This window comes from Leptopilina heterotoma, unplaced genomic scaffold (genome assembly GCF_015476425.1).
Source record: "Leptopilina heterotoma isolate Lh14 unplaced genomic scaffold, ASM1547642v1 Lhet_305, whole genome shotgun sequence".
NCBI classification, from domain to species: Eukaryota; Metazoa; Arthropoda; class Insecta; order Hymenoptera; family Figitidae; genus Leptopilina; species Leptopilina heterotoma.
This window is the reverse complement of record NW_025111009.1, coordinates 998,271-1,017,201: the sequence shown is the minus strand read 5'-3', so window position 1 is coordinate 1,017,201 and position 18,931 is coordinate 998,271. Positions and strand designations below refer to the sequence as shown.

The window sequence follows — 18,931 nt, the reverse complement described above, 5'->3', positions numbered from 1 at the left end:
ATAAATTTTATTTAAAAATTAAAATTGTATTTTCTAGATTTTTTTGGTGAGCAAATAGATTTTTGAAATTTTCCTTAAAAAAAAATTAACTTGTGTCAAAAAAAACACAATTTGGTAAAATTAAATTACCATAGATCTTTAAATTGAGTCTAATTTAAAAATTTATATTCTATCTCGTTCGGGACTTCCACCAGGTGTTTTGATCCGTTGATTTTGCGGCCAATTGCTGGCCGTATGACGAACATAACCCGGATCATTTGGCGACGAAGGCAATCGACTTCCCGTTTGTGTTCCAATTGACGCTGTTCTAAAATTATTAAAATACTCCTCGAGCATTTCAATTTCGTCCTTGGTTTCCTTCTGATGCTTGTACAATCTACTTGGCCTAGGAACACTGAAGACTGCGTCACGATTTTTTTTCGTGAATCCATTCGAGGTGGAAAATATTCGCGTAGGTACATTGTCATACTGACTTGAATTCGAAAGTCTGCAGAGGAAGAGATTTGACAAAAGAAATTATTTTATAAAAAATTTCCAATTTTCAGCAAAATAATTAGTGAGTATTAATTCTTTTTCTATTTATTAATTTCTCTCTATTAATTTTTTTTTAATTTGATTAATGAAATTACAAATTTATAATTAAGAAGCTCACCTGTAGTTTTCGATTGTTTCTTCAACGTCACGATCGACTCGCATAATTTTAACACCGGGATTAACGATTTTTGCAAAAATTGGTTCCTTCTTTTCTAGGGTCGCTGGAAAACGTGGAGTATCCAATTCGTCAATTGGTCGTTGATAAATGTCCTGAGCACGTAATCGTTGTCCAATATCAAAAGTGTCTTCGGTGTCTCTCAAGTGTCGACGATAATTATTATCAATATTCTGCGGATGATAATCCCGAGTCTGTTTCTCAGCGTTTTGAAATTTTTTATTCTCATCCTCCCTCGGAATTTCGGTTGACCTAAGACTAGTCAACTGATTCAGTTTTTTTTTGTCAAGCAAGTGCAAGAAAAAAAAATGGAAGACAGGGAAATATAACCGAGATTATAAACAATGTGAATTTTTATAGGAAAAAATCTCTACAAATTTTTCTCAATTCTGATTAAATAGAAATTATATAAAATTTTACACGAATTTAATTTTTATAGAATTAATTAGATAATAAAATTTTATAAAACTGTTCGAAAAATAAAATTATGTTAATTAACCACTTCACTGGCGGGGCGTTCCAAATGGCGTTCCACGCGCCGAGGCCCAGACTGGCAAAAACACCGAAATGGCGTTCCTAATAAAACTATTATTTTTAAAGAGTGTACACTACTTTTAACTTATACAAAGCAATATTTCTATAGTTTAGACATCATGGAACAAGATTATCACAATAAAAATTTCAGTTTTTGGGATTTTCAATGTTTTTTCAAACAATGAAATAGTCAATTTTTACCACTTTTCACCAAATGGCGTTCCACTTTTTTTCAATTTTTACACAGTAAAACTCATATTTTTTATTTAAAAAATATATTTACATACAAAACATTATAATATAATAATGTAATAAGTAAAAAATAAATATAAATAATTAATAAATAAAATTTAATAATTATTAATAATAACAAAAGTGGAACGCCATTTGTTAAAAAGTGTTAAAAATCGACTATTTCAACGTTCAAAGAAACATTGAAAATCTCAAAAACTGAAATTTTCATTGTGATAATCTTGTTCCCTGATGTCTAAACTATAGAAATATTGCTTTGTAGTAGTAAAAAGTAGTGTACACTCTTTAAAAATAAAGTTTTATTAGGAACGCCATTTCGGTGTTTTTGCCAGTCTGGGCCTCGGCGCGTGGAACGCCATTTGGAACGCCCCGCCAGTGAAGTGGTTAAACTAATTTTAATTACAGTGAATTAAACTGTAATGTAAATATTCACAACATTTAATATTAATGTAAATTATAAAAATTTTTACAATCGAAATTAGAATGAAACAAAGAATTTTGTCAGGAAAAATGAATACATCCGATATTTTTTGTTTTCCAAGTAATATATTTGTCCAATGTTACAATTTTCTTTTTAATATTCTACATACAAAATATAAAAATAAATCCATCCCGTAAAGTATTTTTTTAAATTATCTTGAAATTACAATCGTGTTTTAAAAATAATGAATAGAATATTCTTTTTAATACTAGTAAAATATTTTTTAGAGTTAATAAATAATTAAAATACTCGATTTTTCATAGTCTAAAAGGGTTAGCGAATAATTTACAATAAAAGTATATTATTAGATAAAAATAATAGAAATTAAAAAATAATTGAGTATGCATAGAAATTCTCGGTGATATTTCTCGAATTTAGAAAAAATTCCTTCTACCTATTACGCCTTTGCTCGTCTCTAGTGAAATTTCTATCAGTTGTGGGTCGATCAATATAATCAATACCCTCCAAATTGTCGTGCAGTCGAGATCCTTCAGATTTTTTAAATCCATTAATGACTTGACCCTTTGAATCGCGAGCATCATCCGCTTTTTCCGCACTACCATTGCTTTTTACAATTTTTGTCTCCTTTTCCACCACCAACGTTGTCATCGGCTTGACTGCATTTTAAATAATTAAAAAAAAATTATTCACACATTGGATAAAATTCAATATCATTATAGAATTGCTGTTAATAATAATTGACACGATTCACACCATTTTGCAAAAAGAATTAGAATAAAATTCGAAAAATGAAATGAAGAATTATTAAAAGATCTAGAGGAAGAAAATATGTTCTTTAATGGAAATTTTTTCTTATTCTCGAAGGTTGATGAAGAAAATGTAATGTTTTTATAATTAGGACAAAAAAGCTCTAAATCATTTTCTTGGCTCTTGAAGATAAAAAGATTAGGCCTTTTTTAGAATAATGTTGTTAAGTGAAGAACTTATAAGACTCCCGTAATTTTTATATAAAAATGAGTAAATTAATAAAAACGTCCCTGATGAAGGACCTTGATGTGCCCATGACGGGCGCCACCTTTTCCACGCCCTAGTTACGTCTTTCAATAGTGTTAACGAATTAACAATAATACAAAGCATTCGCTTTAAATCACATATCAGATTTTTTTTCTGTTATTTTTTTATGGCACCACATTAACCACACGTCTCTAAGAAAAATTACCGTCTATTTTATTTTTAGTACTTTTAATTCAAATTTAAAAAATAATGTTAAAAAATATTAAGATGTAAGCAAATTATCAATAAAAAAAATGTTAAATTATGTAGAAAATTTGTTAAACGAATTATTAAATTCAATATTAATTTAATATTAAATTCCTTAAGTTAGATATTAAAAAAAAATTAGATTTTGAAAATTATTAACGATTGAAATAAATTATTTTTAAAATGTTAGATAATTGAATAATTTGTCATTTTTTGTTAAAAAATTACAAATTAGAAAATTACTAACTGAAGTAAAATAATATATTCTGTGTGAATTTTTGGGAAAGAAAAATGCAAAACAGTAAAATTAGAAGATACCTGAAAATTTTGAGAACTTATCGGTGCTCTCGAGTTTTTTAATACTCTTCGAGTCAAATTTATTTACGTACTCCCTTTGTACAGTTATTTGTTTTGTTACCAAGCCTAGAGCAATAACTTTAATGAGCGTTACCAAAAAATATAATATAAAAAAATTAAACAAGAAATTTTTGTTCTTGAAATTATTTAGAATTTTATTTTTTATACAAATAAAAATTTCATTTCTTATTTTTTTAATAACGCGAGAATATTATATTTCATTCAAAAGAAAATGAGCAGAGAAAAATAATAAACATAAAATTGACCAAGAAATTAAAAAAAAGTTTTATTTTTATTACTTAAATACCAGTGGTTAGATAAATAATTAGTAATTGAAATTTGAATTTTTGCATTATTTAAATATTTATAACTTGGTATTGACAAAATATATGAAGAAACTCTCGTCTTTGACAAAATGAAAAAAACAGTGAAATAATAACTTTATTTCAAAATAATTGAGATTTGAAATTAATAAATTTTTTGTTCTATTTTTTAGATACTTGCCATTTTCTTTACTGCCAAAAGTTTGGGTGGCATCATGCTTTTTGCCTTGATGAGAGCTCATTAGTAAATCAACAATGAAGACCAAGGCTGTGAGGAGACACAATGTTCCAAGGACTGCTGCATTGTCTATTAAATCTTGCGGAACACTGTCTAAGGAAGCCAAACAAAGGCCTCCAACTATTCCAAAAAATATCACCCCCAAGCCAAGAAGAAAACATTCCTTGAGAACGAAAAACAGAAAAAATGGTATTTATTCATTTATTTTGCACTAAGAAAAGAAATTAACAAAAAAAAAATCAAAAAAAATTTCCGGAAAATTGAAAAATTCGGTTTTGAAACAATTGATTTTATATTTTCAAGAATAAAACATCAATTTTTGAATGATTACAGATTCAAAATTTAAAGAATACAATTATATTTAAAAATATTAATTAAATTCGATTATTTTCAAGAATTTTAATATAAATTCAATTATTTTTGACAATTTTGATGAAATTCTTTTTAAAAAATCATTATTTTCAAAATTTTTAATAAAATTTCTTCAAAAAATTAATTTATTTTCAAAAATTCAGATAAAATTCTTCGAAACAATTCAATTATTTTTAAGAATTGTAAAATCCTCCACAAGAATTCAATTATTTTCATAAATAATAAAATTCTTCAAAGGAATTAAATTATTTGTATAAATAATAAAATATTTCGGAGGTATTCAATTATTTTCAAGAGTTTTAATAAAAATTAAATTATTTTGAACAATTCTGATAAAATTCTTTGAAACAATTCAATTATTTTTAAAAATTGTAAAATTCTTGGCAGGAATTCAATTATTTTCATAAATAAGAAGATTCTTTGCAAGATTAAAATATTTTCATAAATAATAAAATTCTTCAAAAGAATTAAATTATTTTCATAAATAATAAAATATTTCGGAGGAATTCAATTATTTTCAAGAGTTTTAATAAAAATTAAATTATTTTGAACAATTATGAGAAAATTCTTCGAAACAATTCAATTATTTTTATTAATTTGAAAATCTTCCACGAGAATTCAATTATTTTTTTATTTTCAATACAATTTTTATAAAATTTCTAGGAAAAAATTCAATTATATTCAAGATAATTTTAATAAAATTTCTATAACAGGTTCAATTATTTTTAAAAAATTGTAATGAAATTTTTTTAAACAATTCAATTATTGTTCTCAAAAGTTTTTAATAAAATTCTTTGTAAATTTCAATTATTTTCAAAATTTTCAATTAAAATTATTTATATAAATTACATTTATTTTTACAAAATTTAATGAAATTCTTTTTAAAAAATGTAGGTAATTATTTACAAAAACTCTAATAAAACTGTTTAAAAGAAATTAATTTTCTATGAATTATTTTAATATAATTTAATAGGAAAGTTATTAATTAAAATTAATAATAAACACGACTATTTTAAAAACTTAAAAGACATTCTTGACAAAATTCAAATGTACTTTTAATATTTTCAGTAAAAATTATTTTAAAAAACTCTATTATTTTCAAGAAAATTGAAATAAATTCTTCAAAACAATTCAATTATTTTAAAGAATTTTAATAAAAATCTTGCCAAGAATTCAATTATTTTCATTACAATTTTAATTACATTTTCTCGAAAGAATTCAATTATTGAAAAAAATTTTGATAAAATTCTTGAAATGAATTAAATTATTTTGAAATTTTTTTATAAATACTCTTTGTAAGAATTTAATGATTTTCAGTACATTAGTTTTAAAATTGAAAACCTTAAACTATCCTTGAATTTTCTTTTTTAACTTAGCAAATATTTTAAACAAAACCATAAAGTGTTACGATTTCCAATTTTTATGAAAAAATTAATTTTTTTTATTTTTATAATTGAATTCTCCAATAACTTTCTGTAATTTATTAAAAGTAATTAATTTAGAGAAGAATATTGTAAATAAGTTATAATAAAAATTCTTAGAAATAATAAATTTTCAAAAGGTTTTAAATTACAATTTTGAAAAATTTTAATTTTGAGTATATTCTAATTAATACAGTAGCAATTTACAGAAATAATTAATTTTCAAATGGTACCAAATTAAAGAATTTAAAAATTTTAGTTGTATAAATTTAATTATAATATTCAAATTCTTTTTTTTATATTAGGTCCAATTTTTGAATAAATTGAGTTAATAATTCTAGAAAATAAATGAATTTTTGAAAAATTACAGTTCTAATTTTTCGAAATAATTATAATTCGACTTTTTTTATATTTTGAATAAACTAAAACGATTTTTTTATCCTTTAAAGTCGATCCTAGGTCTAAAAGTACACCATTTAATTTTGAAAAAGGTACAATTAAAAATTTTATTTAAAAAGTGACAACTTGTACAAATATTATAAAAAATTTATTATAAAAAAAATTAAATTTTTTTTTGAATCGAAGTTGCAAAAATTTTTATTTAAAAGAATCAAGAATTCGATTAAAAATAGTTGAATTTTTAAATAATTTTTCTGAAATTTTTAAAAATAATTAAGGAAAATTTGCCACATTACTTTAGACTAATGTTATCTTTAAAATAGATAGACAAAATTCTGTCTGTAAATCAGGGGAAAGTCAGAGAAAACCAAAATCAAATTTTTGTGGCAAAAAATAGAAAATTAAATTTTCTCTTCTCATAAATCGAATATTAAAATATTAAACGACTTTTGAAGGAAATAGAGACTTAATTTGAAAGAATATGACGGATAAGGGCGGAACCGAGAAGTAATATCGAGACCCAGATATATGACTCATTAAAGTTTATTGTTGCAAATAGATTACGTGTCTAATGATCGTTAAGATGGGATGTGGTTTGTAACTGCATACGCGTGCCTCATTATATTAAAGATAATTTCAACCTTGCCTTTCAATGACAACTTTCTTGGACACCTCCTTGTTATGTTATGCTAGTAAAGTTCTCACGATACCTTCTCTTGTTGCCGTTATGAAAAAAAAATAAATAAAAAAAAACTATCAACCGATCTTGACAAATCTCAATAATTCTACACTTTTTATATTTCACCTATTCTCAAGCATTCTTATAAATTCATTTAATATAAAATTCCTCGCGCATATACAAAAATTATGCAATGTCTCAGAAATGCTTTAAATAAGTATATAGTACAAGCGCGAATTTCATAAGGCAACTTTACGATTAACTGCAATTATAGTCATTTTAAATCTTATTTGGAGAGGAAAAAAAATATTTCACGTAATTTGAAATTCAAAAATACAATGAATATTGTTTACAGTTAAAATAGAAATAAAAATCTAATTCTTCAATTTCGAATTATTTTCTAGCTTCGTTGTCAATTTTCATCAAAATTAAATATTTTGGCAGAATTTATTGTTAAGAAACACTGCCAATATATAACTTTTTTATTGTTAAATTTTTTGATATTTTTTTTATCTACTTTTTAATTCTTTATTTTCAAGTTTTGAAGATTCAAAGGAACGAATATTTTTTTCTCCTTAAATATTTTCGATAATTACTAGAATTGAATAAAAAATAAAATAAATTCGCCATTAATTTTCAAAAATTAACAAAAAATTTTTAATTTTAACGAAATATAAAAAAATTGTTGTTCTAACATTTGAATATTTTGGGTCAAAATTCTTTTTATTTTAGAAGAATATATTTTTTTGTAATTATGGAATTTTGTTCTTTATTTCTTTTATTTATTCTATTCCTCATCTTTTACATATACTTTTCATGTTAGAAGATTTATGTTTAGAAGTAAAAAAAACAATGAAATGTCATTATAAATATCAACAATTCATAAAAAATTATTTCCTCTACAAAACTACATCAAGGAAAAAAAAGAAAAGAAAAATAAATTACCTAGTCAAAAAGTATAATTTACCGTAAAATGGAGGTTGAATTTTTAATACATACGACTGAATGTTATTTAATTTTATAAATGCGAGGTTCATTTTTAAACGTGTCAGGTGAGAAAACAATGACACACTTGTTTTTAGATTTAGAACACATACATTCCTCATATATATTATTAAGCGTAAGAAGAAAAAAATTATTATCAAGGTCCTGAGAATTGTGTATTTCGGTGCGATGGTCAAAAGTGTAAACAATATCATTTTATACCTATAATCGTGTTAAAAACATGCATATTGAGCAATTCATTCCGTGACGAATTTTATTACATATAATTGAAGACAAAAAAAAAATTGAAATCAGGAAAAAAGAATTAGTCTCACCTTATATGAATTTAAATTCGTACAATAAAAATCTATATGAATTGTAAAAAAAGCAATAACAAAGAAGTTCATTACCTCATAATGCAAGAACATTAAAGCAAAACGTTGTGATAAAAAGTTTTCATTTTTTATCACTTGCTCTATTTTTGTCACTGATTGTAGAAAATAACATTCATTATAATACTTATTTTTACTATTATTTTAATTCTCATAATTATATTAATTTTATCTCCTGGAGATGTTGATTTGATACAAAAATTAATTAATTATCAATAATAGTTATTATATTAATTTATTATTTTATTTATGACTATTATTTATTTTAATTTGATGTATTATATTTTGTAATATTAATTATTAATTTATTGTTAATTATTGTTATTAGAAATGAAAGTGGAGAAAGGAAGAAACTTACTGTTTTGCGACCTCTGAGTTCTCCAGAAGCGGCGGCAATAAGAAGACCTATTGTTATAATAAGATAGCCCCCACATGTGGTTGTCGCAAAAGCTTGTCCTAATGATGAGAACAAAGCACAATAGTATTAAGAGAAATTAAAAGACAAGGCGTAAAAGAAAAATGCAATTCATTATTTATACCAAAGGCTCCCCATGTTACGTTGTTGAGCAATGACCATTGGAGACTACGATTTCTGAGGTAATGAAAAACTCTTTTTGTCTCATCGTCAGTCACCCTCAATGCCACTACACATGACACACATAGTAACTAAAAAAGAAATTTTTTTTCCATTATTAATATTTTATTTTTAATTGAATAATTTTGTTAATTTAAATCAATTAATTAATTAATTAATTTTGTTAATTTAAATTTTCATTTCATTTTTTTTTCTATGTAATTATGACAATAAACGTTTTTTTAAAATTTGTTTTCTTTATTTCAGAATAAATGATAGAGAAGAAAAATTGACATCACTATATAAAACTTCCTATGAGGAAGCAAAAGAAGGAGAAGAAAAAGAAAAGAGAACAAGAAGATTAGAAAATAGAAGAAGAAGAATTTTAGAAACAAAAGAAAATCAAGAAGTAGCTAAAAATGAGATCGAAGGAGAGGTAAAAAAATAATATTACACAGTACAAGTAAAAATCAAAGAAATTGGAAATTTAGAAATTAGAAAGAAAACAGAATTTAGAAATGTAGAGAGAAATAAAAGAGGAAAAGGAAAGAAATAAAAAAACCATCTGAAAATGAGGTCGAAGGAGAGGTAAAAAAAACAATATTACACAATACAAGAAAAAATAAAAAAAGTGAAAATTTAGGGAAAAAAAACAAAAGAAAACTGACTTTACAAAGTGCACGGAGAGAGAATAAATATTAAATTTTGTAAAAGTATTTTACAAATTGGGAAAAAATGCGAAAAAGCGAAATTTTGATATAAAAAATACTAAAATTTAAAAATATTAAATTTAGTAAATTTTTATTAAAATTCTTTAATTATTTTTATATTCTATTATTATCTAAAATTTAAACTAAAATTCATTTTCAAATCAATTTTTATTAAAAAAATAATACGGGAATTCAATTATTTAAATTGAAAGTAAATTATTTATTGAATAATTGAATGTTTATTAAAATATAATTCTTATAAAGAATTTTATTAACAAATTTTTAAATAATTGAATTCTATTGACGAATTTTAATAAAATTGTTTAGAATAGTTACATTTTTCAAGGAATTTGATTAAAATTGTATTAAAAATAACTGAAATACTACAACGCTCTAATACTTTAAGTAATCAATTATTATTTAAAATTTTAAATAAAAATTTATTTTAAAATCAAGTTTCACTAGAAAATTCTACGAGAATTCAATTATTTAAATATAAAAATAAATAATTTATTGAACAATTGAATGTTTCATAAAATTAAGAATTTTATTATTTATGAAAATAATGGAATTTCAGTAAAATTTTTATTATTTATGAAAAAAATTAAATGTTTGCGTACAATTTTATTAAAATAGTTTTTAAATAATCGAATTCTTTTGGGTATTTTTATTAAAATAGTAGATAATGAAAATCATTGAAATGAGGAAAATTTTTGAAAATAATTGAATTTTGAAGAAGAAGTTTTTAATTTATAAAGATAATAATTGGTATTTTGTCAAGATATTTTTGTAAATTTTGAACATAATTGAATTTCTGCAATAATTTGTAACTTCTTTAAAATTCGAATTTTTTAGTGTTTTTAACTAAAATTCTTCTATAAATTAATTATTTTTAATAATTAATTAAATACGTATATGTGACGCGACACGAGAAAAGGGACCTATCGCCGCAAAAGAGAATTTTACAGGGAGAGCGTTTAAAGCGACGCCATGCGCAGAAAACCCGTGTATTTACGCGTACATGCTTAACTTTCGGGCTTTATATTATTAACACTATTTAAGTTTTTCAACTTTTGATTTTTTCACGTGAAAGAGCAAAGAATAATCTATCGAATAGCACCATAATCTCAAAATCGATTTTTTTAACGATAGGTCCCTTTTCTCGTGTCGCGTCACATATTGACAAATTTAACTAATTTTAGAAGATTTTGAATTATTAAATTTTTTCAAAAATCTAAGATCATTAAAGTTTCTAATTAAATTCATTCAATTTGAAATTTTATAAAATTTCAAATTGAAACCGTTTTTTTTAAAGTTTAGTATTTTTTGTATCATATTTTCGCATTTTTCCCAAATTATAAAATACTTTTACAAAATTTAATATTTATTATCTCTCTGTGTAAAAGAGAAATAGAAGAGGATAAAGAAAAGAAATTAAAAATGCATCTGAAAGAGAGGTCGAAGAAGTATAAAAAAAATTATTTCAGTAAAAATCAAAGAAAGTAGAAAAATTGAAAGAGAGATAGAAAAGGAAAAAAATTGTAAAAAGCTACTGAAATAATGAAATCGAAGAAGTAAAAAAATTGCGATAATTCCACCAAAGAATCTGAGAAAGTGGAAAAATTAGTAAAAGAGAAATAGAAGAGGAAAAAACAAGTAGATTGTAGAAATTACGGGAAAAGAAAACAAATTTAGTAGTAAAAGTAGCAACAAAAAACTTAAAAAAGGAGAAAAAAACAAAACAAAAACAAATGTTAGAAAAAAAATTATCTTCAAACAATTAAGAAAAGAAATATTTTGAAACTTTACGCTATTATAGGTCAAAAAATTAAAAACTGCAATAATTATTTATTTATATGATTTTTCCACTAAAGAGGAAAGAATTATTATTTAGACTTTGTCACTTTTTTCGAAAGCTCGCACATAAACTTGCGCATAAATTTTATCGCTTGTTGAGTTGATCAGTTTAACATGTGTGTGCATGAAATAAAGTACGTTTTAAATATCTTCGACCTAGTAAAGCAGTCACACCTATTATATCCTTGCTTTTGTTAAAAAGAAGTAGAAAAGAAAAACAATCATAACTTCGATGAATGAACATGTCTAATACGTTAAATGATTTCTTCTAACTTGTTCTCTTTTTCTTATATTATACAATTTGTAAAAGACTTTAAAAACGTGAGTCACATTCTTAATATATATATATGATCTTTTGTGGTGACTTCAACGACGGTTTATACTTCTAGAGGATGAATTGTATCTGTCTATGCAGATATTCCGTCTTACGAATCACCAAGTAGATCGACTCTTGCGAAATACAATTATTTTCATGTATACGTGATAGGGAGGAATGTGAAAAATGAAATTTTTTTTTAATTTAATGCGAGAGACGTGGAAAATTTCAAAAATAAGTTTTAATGGATTTTCTTTTGCCATGTTATTTTTTATTAAGTAATGCTATTAATTTGCAATTTCTTTTCTTTCTTATTTTTTTATATTTTTTCATTTCTTCTACTTTTTATATTATTTGCTTTTTTATATTTTGAAATTAAACAACTTTTTGTTTACCAATCCAAAAGTTGATTGATACATTTTTATTTTATTTCAAAAGAAAGTTATTTTTTCTTTTTTTTTCTTTCGATTTGATAAAAAATAGAATTAGTTTCTTTGCCAAATTTTTTTTATTTATTTTTTGTTGATGATAATTTATTATTTTTTTATATTTTCAATTAATTGAAGATTATGTTTATTAAGAATGAAACTAGTAATTTTAATTTAATTACCAATTTATTTTTTATTGTTTTCTATACTTTCAATTAATTGAAGATAATGTTATAAAGTAAGAGTAATTATTTAAACGTACCACTTCAATAATCCTGATGAATACTTTTCGATTCCACATGATTCACGCAACAGTAACACAATTATTCAAAAGGGAAAAAAAACTTATCAGAATGCACAAATTTTATTCATTGTCACTTTTCTCATAACATTAAGCACAGGCGTAACGAAAAATTACTTCCATTTTTTTCCACTTACAGAAAAACTGAAGTAATTATAAATTCGTCCATTTTTGAACAAATAATTTTGGATAATTCAAAATTTACAAATTTTAAATGTCTCGAAAAAAGATTCTTTGTTGAAGAATTGTTTCATAAAATTTTCTCCAATGAAGAAACTCTTAAAAATATAATATACAAATTATTTTCAAAAAAAGAAATTCTTGATTGAAGAAAAAAAACTAATTTTTCGTTGTATAGTTTAAAAATTATGGGGAAAAAAACCTCTTTACTGAAGAAACAATTTTCTAAATTTAACCTAAATTTCAGGACTAAATTTAGAAGTGGAAAATCTTGAATTACTAATTGTAAATATCGAAAATATTTTTCTTTGAAAGGAACTACAAAAAACTTGTTTTTTAATTTGACTGAAGAATTTTTTTTAATTGTAATTTCTGTAAAATATTAAACAGAAAAATAAAATAAATTTGTGAATGAAATTTGTGAATATGAATTATAGTCTATGGGAAAAAAAGAAGTTTTATTGGCAAAAATGTAAAAAAATATTTTTTCAATGCGGAAAATAAAATTAATAGAACCGTGAGAATTATCGAAAAATTATTGATTTTTACCGGAAGAAAAGAGGTAAATAGACACTACGAGTCTAAGTGTTGGACAACGACTGAAGAGATAGCAAGGTTCATATTGCATAGACATACGTAATAAGGCCTCCCGAGTATACAAGTTGGAAACAATACCATTATCACACGACGCAATGGCGTCGGACAATGCAAATTTCCATGGGCAACCATAAAAAATTCACTTTTCAACTGATTTGTATTTTGAAAATCCATTTCTTTTCCTTGCAATGGAAAATAGAAAAAAAATATTTTTCTATTTTTGCCATATATTAACTTCGATTCATCATTAAACTTCTATTAAGTAGATATTGAATGGATTGTTTCATAAACTAATTTTATGTATTAAACTTAATAAATTAAGAATCTAAATAATGTTAATTTACTATTCGATAATTAATTTATAAAACATTAAGAATCCGATATTAATTGTATTGTAATTGTACGCTTCTTTAATTTTAACATCTGAAATAAATTCTTAAGGATGACACACATGGTCATTGAAACGTGAAAAAAAAATACTTTTAAATTGACTAACCGAATCGATATTGGATTCTTAATTTTAAAATCTGCTAATAATTGTTCCTAAAAGAAAAAAAAATTGTAAAAATTGTACGTCTTTATTTCGTTTTCTTATTGTAGATCGTAAAATTATTTGAAATTAAAATTGGAAACTATTTTTACAATTACTCTTCATTAGGCTAATTATAGAATAATTTGTCGATTAATAGATTTTTTTAAAATGCAAAATACTATGTTTAATGTAAATATAAATATTTTATTGGCGCCGTAGGGTGATTCATTCAAATTTAATAATTTGAATGCGAATGAAGTAATCAAGTAATCGTCAATCTAGACATATAGGTATTAATCTTAAATAATTACAGTTGAAGACGGAATATAATTATTCCAGACGGAATATAATTATTCCCGTGAGTAAAAGAAAAAATGTCGGTTCAATAAACGTCACCTATTTCCGGCGTGATAAATTGACGTCATTTTTTATATAATTTTCTAAATACTTTTTATTGTTTGTTTTAATATTATTCTCTTAAGGAAACGTTTTCTTTCAAAATTCACACATTTTTCAAAAACTTTTAAATATGCATTACAAAAACAAACAAATAAATTTGAATGATGCGAAAAAATAGTACAAATTAATAAATAATTATTATTGTTTAATAATAAATTATATAATAATAAAAATAAATTAAATAATAAAGAAAATTACAAAATGTCTGACCAAATTTATTTGTTTGCTTTTATTATTTATTTATTTCAGTAATATTGTTATTTTTAATGATTAATTTGCAATAATGTAAAATTGACTAATTAACTAATTAATCGATTATAATAAAAAAAAAGTGTAATAAAAAAACGTTTTAATTAAAGAGAAGCTATAATGGCAAAAGAAAATAAAATTAATGTTCCTTTTTTATGAAAAAGGAAAAGCTTCGACCATGAGGGGAAAACAATGAATCTAAACATTGAATCCCACGTGTAATTGGAACGTGGGTACTTTCGCTAAATTGTGACCCCCATATTAGAAGTGAAGAAATGTTGAAGATCATTTTTGGAAGAAACGTTTTGTCTTCCTTTTATGTTTTACAAACGTCCTTGAATTTCTCTTTTTTTTCATATAATAAACATTCCATTTTGTTTTCCTAACATTGCAATTTAATTATCAACATTGAAAAACATTTAATTAATCATAATTGCTCTAATAAAATGTCAAGAGGAAAAAAAAACCTGCGTATATTGCATAATTGAAGACAATGTGCACTTCGAATTTTTTTTTCCTGAGAGGAAAGTTTAAAATTTATGTGAAATATTAATTAAAAATGTTGTGACAAAAATTTAACAGCTAAAAAGAATTATTTATAAATATAACTGTATAAAATAAATAAATTATTTTTATTTCTGAAATAATGCTAATTAGTCATTAAATTACAGATTTTAATTTTTTAAGTTTATATAATTTTGATAAAAAAAGAGAGTGAGAGTTAGAAATTAATTTTAGAGATTTAAATTAATTATTTAAACTCTATAAAATTAATAAACAGATTTATAAAATTTATGATTGAAAGAAAAATTGAAAGTTTAAATTTCGTTTTTCAAATTTCGCGCTCTTTCGGGGAGTCCCAAAATTGAAGTTTTAAAAAATTCAAATAAGATATGAAAGTTGTAAGGATTTTTAATAATATTGCCTCACGAGTTTAAATTAATAAATAAGTAACTAATTTCCTTAATTTAAAAAAGTACCTAATACGTAATTAAATATTTGAATTTAAATTCCAAGGGGGGATAATTGGAAATTTTGCCACGGGGTTGTTAATTTTATCACTAGAGGCAACACGATCGTTCTTTCTGGTTTTGCATGGTCGTCTGGTTGACACGCATTTGCAGGTTTTTATTATTTATATTATTTAAAAAATTAATAAATTGTTTATTTTACACTTTTAACAATTGTTTTGAAACTTTATTGTTAAGATTAGCGATTCACGTTTGTTTTTAATATTCATAAATATATCGAATTTGAGCTTATAATTTTTCAAAGTTTCTCTCACATCTCTGATTATATTTTTTGTGTTTTAACCGTTTTAACAAAAGCGTGTTTTTAATTATCAATTTCTTTTTTTGTTAATTAACGCATTTCTGTTTTATATACTAATTGCGTATGAAATTCCGTAAAGATAAGTAATTAGTATTTCGTCTCTTTTCTTATGTTTCCAAATGTTTTCTACGTCGGCATTTATTTGTTTACATTTTTCTAATTTTGTTATTTGTTTTTAAAGAAAGTTCTAACAGTAAAATTCAGTTTATAAAATATATTTTTAGTCATTATTGTGAACAATTTGATACAAGTGGAAAATTTTAAGGTTAGATTTAATAATTTTGGAACGTGGTTTTCTTTTTGGAAATTTTTTTCCCTTATCAGACTTCATTTTCATCTATACTAAAACCTACTATTTACTACTTTTTTTACGATTAGCTACTATTTGGATACTTTTTTTAAATTTGTGATGCTAAAAGCTACTTTATTTTATTTTTTTTTAAAAATTTGCACAAATTTAAATCTGCTAATAGTTGAAAAAAAGTATATTCTCAAAAATTTTAATAAAATTCAAAAAATTGTAATAAAATTTTTAATTACAATAATTAATAAATACTGTTATTTTAAGAAATTGAGATAAATTCTTCATAAAATTAAGTACGTTTAAAAGTTTAATTTAAAATTATCATTTAAATAAATTAGTCAAAAAAATTTAAATATTTTCAAAAATTTTAATAAAATTCGTCACAAGAATTTTATTATTTTTATTAATAAAAAAGATTCTTACCAGGAATTTAATTGTTTCGTAACAAATTTTAATAAAATTGTTTAATTACATTTATTAACAAAAACGATTATTCAAAAAAATTGAGATAAATTTTTTGAAAAAATTTAACTAATTTCAAAATTTAAATAAAAACTAAATTTTCAATTAAAATTTGTTAAAAATTAGTTTATTTTTAATAGAATTAAAGAATTTATTCAATTTTTTAACAATATTTTAATAAACTTTAATAATAAAATTATTACTTAAAAATTTTTAACAAAAGTAATTTAATTTAGAAATTATAAAAAAATTAATGGTTTGAAAATGTTTTAATTAAATTTTTTCAGGAAAATTCTCTTAAAAATTAAAAAGTTTTTATTTAAATTTCGAATCAATTGGAAATTTTGTCAAATTTAATTGAAATAAACTTTATATTTAAATAAAAATTATTTTTTTACTTTTAAGAATTATTTTTAAATATTTAAATATGTACGTATTTTAATAATATTTACTAAAAGTAACATTTTTACAGATCGTGAAATTTCCGGAAAGGTGAACGCGAGTGGAAAACAGAAAAATGCCATTTTCTCCGAAATCGAGTCAACGGATTATTGCTGCGCCAGAAAGAATTAAACCGAGTCAATTACCAAGATCTGTAGATACAGATAAAGTCTCACAATTTAATTTATTCGAAAATTTTACATTTTCAACGTCCGAATCTCATGAAGGCGATGTGGCAGCTTGCTCGACAAATTATTCAAAATCGATGACAAATCAAGTGCAAAAAAATGGACAATTAAAAAGTAATTGGGAAGAAGATATGCTCCCTCGTTTTTCAAATATGAATCTTCAATCCGCAAGTGTTTCAACAATTGATCCCAAAGCGCCGGATTTTGTACCATATGGAAAATGCATTGTTCCGAATAATAAATCGCAACAAATTTTCATAGCAGACGGAAGATTGTATCAAGGAAATCCAAATGGATATCAATACGTTTGCGGAAATCATCCTGCATATTATATGGTTCAATCACAAGGACCTTACGTCGAACCGTGGCCGGTGAGGAATGTACAGCAATTTCCTAATGGCGGTGGAATTCCAATTCCAACTCAGTTCTACGTAAATCATTTGGATGAACACAAAAACTTTTATCCAACTATAAATTACAGAACTGATATGTGCAACGCGATAAATTTCAATCCAAATTTCCACTATCAGGAGGCAGTGCCACCAATCGATTTTCCCAAAAAGGATATTGCTCACCAACAAATAGAGGAGGAGGCATTAAAAAATAAAATAAAAAATAAAGCAAAATCACAACAAACGACCGCAAAACCATTGAAGCCAATAAAAAAAATAGGTTTTCCAAAATTCCCTCGTCGTCGAAATTTTACACAAGAAGTTCAAGATGAGAATATTTTTTGCTCGACAACGCCAAATCCTCCAATTCCAAAAGGAGCGAGACCAATTTTATCAGCGAGAAAGTAAATATAATTTTACTTGGTAATTTACTTTATGATTTTTTATTACACTCAAGGAAAAGCATGTTTCCTCAATTTTTTTTTCGTGATTTTACACTTGCATTTAAACACTGGTCGCTAATTTGGAAAAAACTTTTTTTTTTGTTTCTCTCATTATGATTTTTGTTTGTAAGTGATTTTTATTTCTTTTTTTCTTTTACATGATCAAGAGTGACATTTCAGTGTAAAATAATTTTGTTAGAACTTATAGGATCGACATTTAATATAAAAAAAAGAGAGTTTATAGAATCATTTTTATACATTTATCGTATCTAAATGAAAATTTCGTATTTTATGTTTTTCGTAATTCGTAAATTAAGAATTTTGAGAAATTATCGGATTTTTGAACTATTTTTGCTCAAATATATATTTTATTTCGAAAAAAATCTATAATTACACAGAAAATGTTCTAAACAATTTAAAAATATTATAAAGAAAATGGGAAAATATTCTCAAAAAATCTTAATATATTTTGAGTGAGAAAATTTAATTATCAATATTTCAAAAAAGTTGATTTTTAAATAACACATCTGTTCAGTGTGATTGTTTAAACTACGAGAATAATGATTTTATATAATCATATTTTATTTAATTATTGTTGACAAAGTTTATATAAATTTTACAGTATTGTAACGATAACTAAAACCAATATATTTGATTTTGGTAAATTAATATTCTTTTTTTTTACTTTGAAACTTTGCTTATTGTATTATCGATGGTTAAAATTTTTTTTAATTATTTAATTGTAATCGACATTATTATGGAGTATTTGAATCTAGATGTATACTCAAGGAGAAAATATTTATA

The 18,931-nt window shown here is 23.5% G+C and overlaps 2 protein-coding genes across 5 annotated transcripts; one reads left to right on the top strand and one right to left on the bottom strand.

Moving 5' to 3' along the window:
* Positions 1 to 47: 47 nt before the first annotated feature.
* On the bottom strand, positions 48 to 13,443 carry LOC122504597. Of its 4 annotated transcripts, none has more exons than XM_043615777.1 (9): positions 13,278 to 13,443; positions 12,510 to 12,680; positions 8,902 to 9,028; positions 8,721 to 8,818; positions 4,059 to 4,278; positions 3,516 to 3,620; positions 2,371 to 2,593; positions 653 to 967; positions 48 to 487 (listed from the first exon to the last, which is right to left on the bottom strand). In XM_043615777.1, the coding sequence occupies exons 2-9, from the start codon at positions 12,546 to 12,548 to the stop codon at positions 163 to 165; spliced, it is 1,452 nt and encodes a 483-aa protein (XP_043471712.1). In that variant the 5' UTR covers positions 12,549 to 12,680; positions 13,278 to 13,443; the 3' UTR covers positions 48 to 162. The 4 variants fall into 4 exon arrangements, with proteins under 4 accessions (XP_043471712.1, XP_043471710.1, XP_043471711.1 ...); XM_043615775.1 differs by having other exon boundaries at positions 12,510 to 12,826; positions 13,278 to 13,442; XM_043615776.1 differs by having other exon boundaries at positions 12,510 to 12,692; positions 13,278 to 13,442.
* Positions 13,444 to 15,633: 2,190 nt separating this feature from the next.
* LOC122504590 lies at positions 15,634 to 18,146 on the top strand. The gene is made up of 2 exons (XM_043615767.1): positions 15,634 to 15,689; positions 17,136 to 18,146. Exon 2 carries the CDS (start codon positions 17,181 to 17,183, stop codon positions 18,090 to 18,092), a length of 912 nt encoding a protein of 303 aa, XP_043471702.1. The 5' UTR covers positions 15,634 to 15,689; positions 17,136 to 17,180; the 3' UTR covers positions 18,093 to 18,146.
* The last annotated feature ends 785 nt before the right edge of the window (positions 18,147 to 18,931 follow it).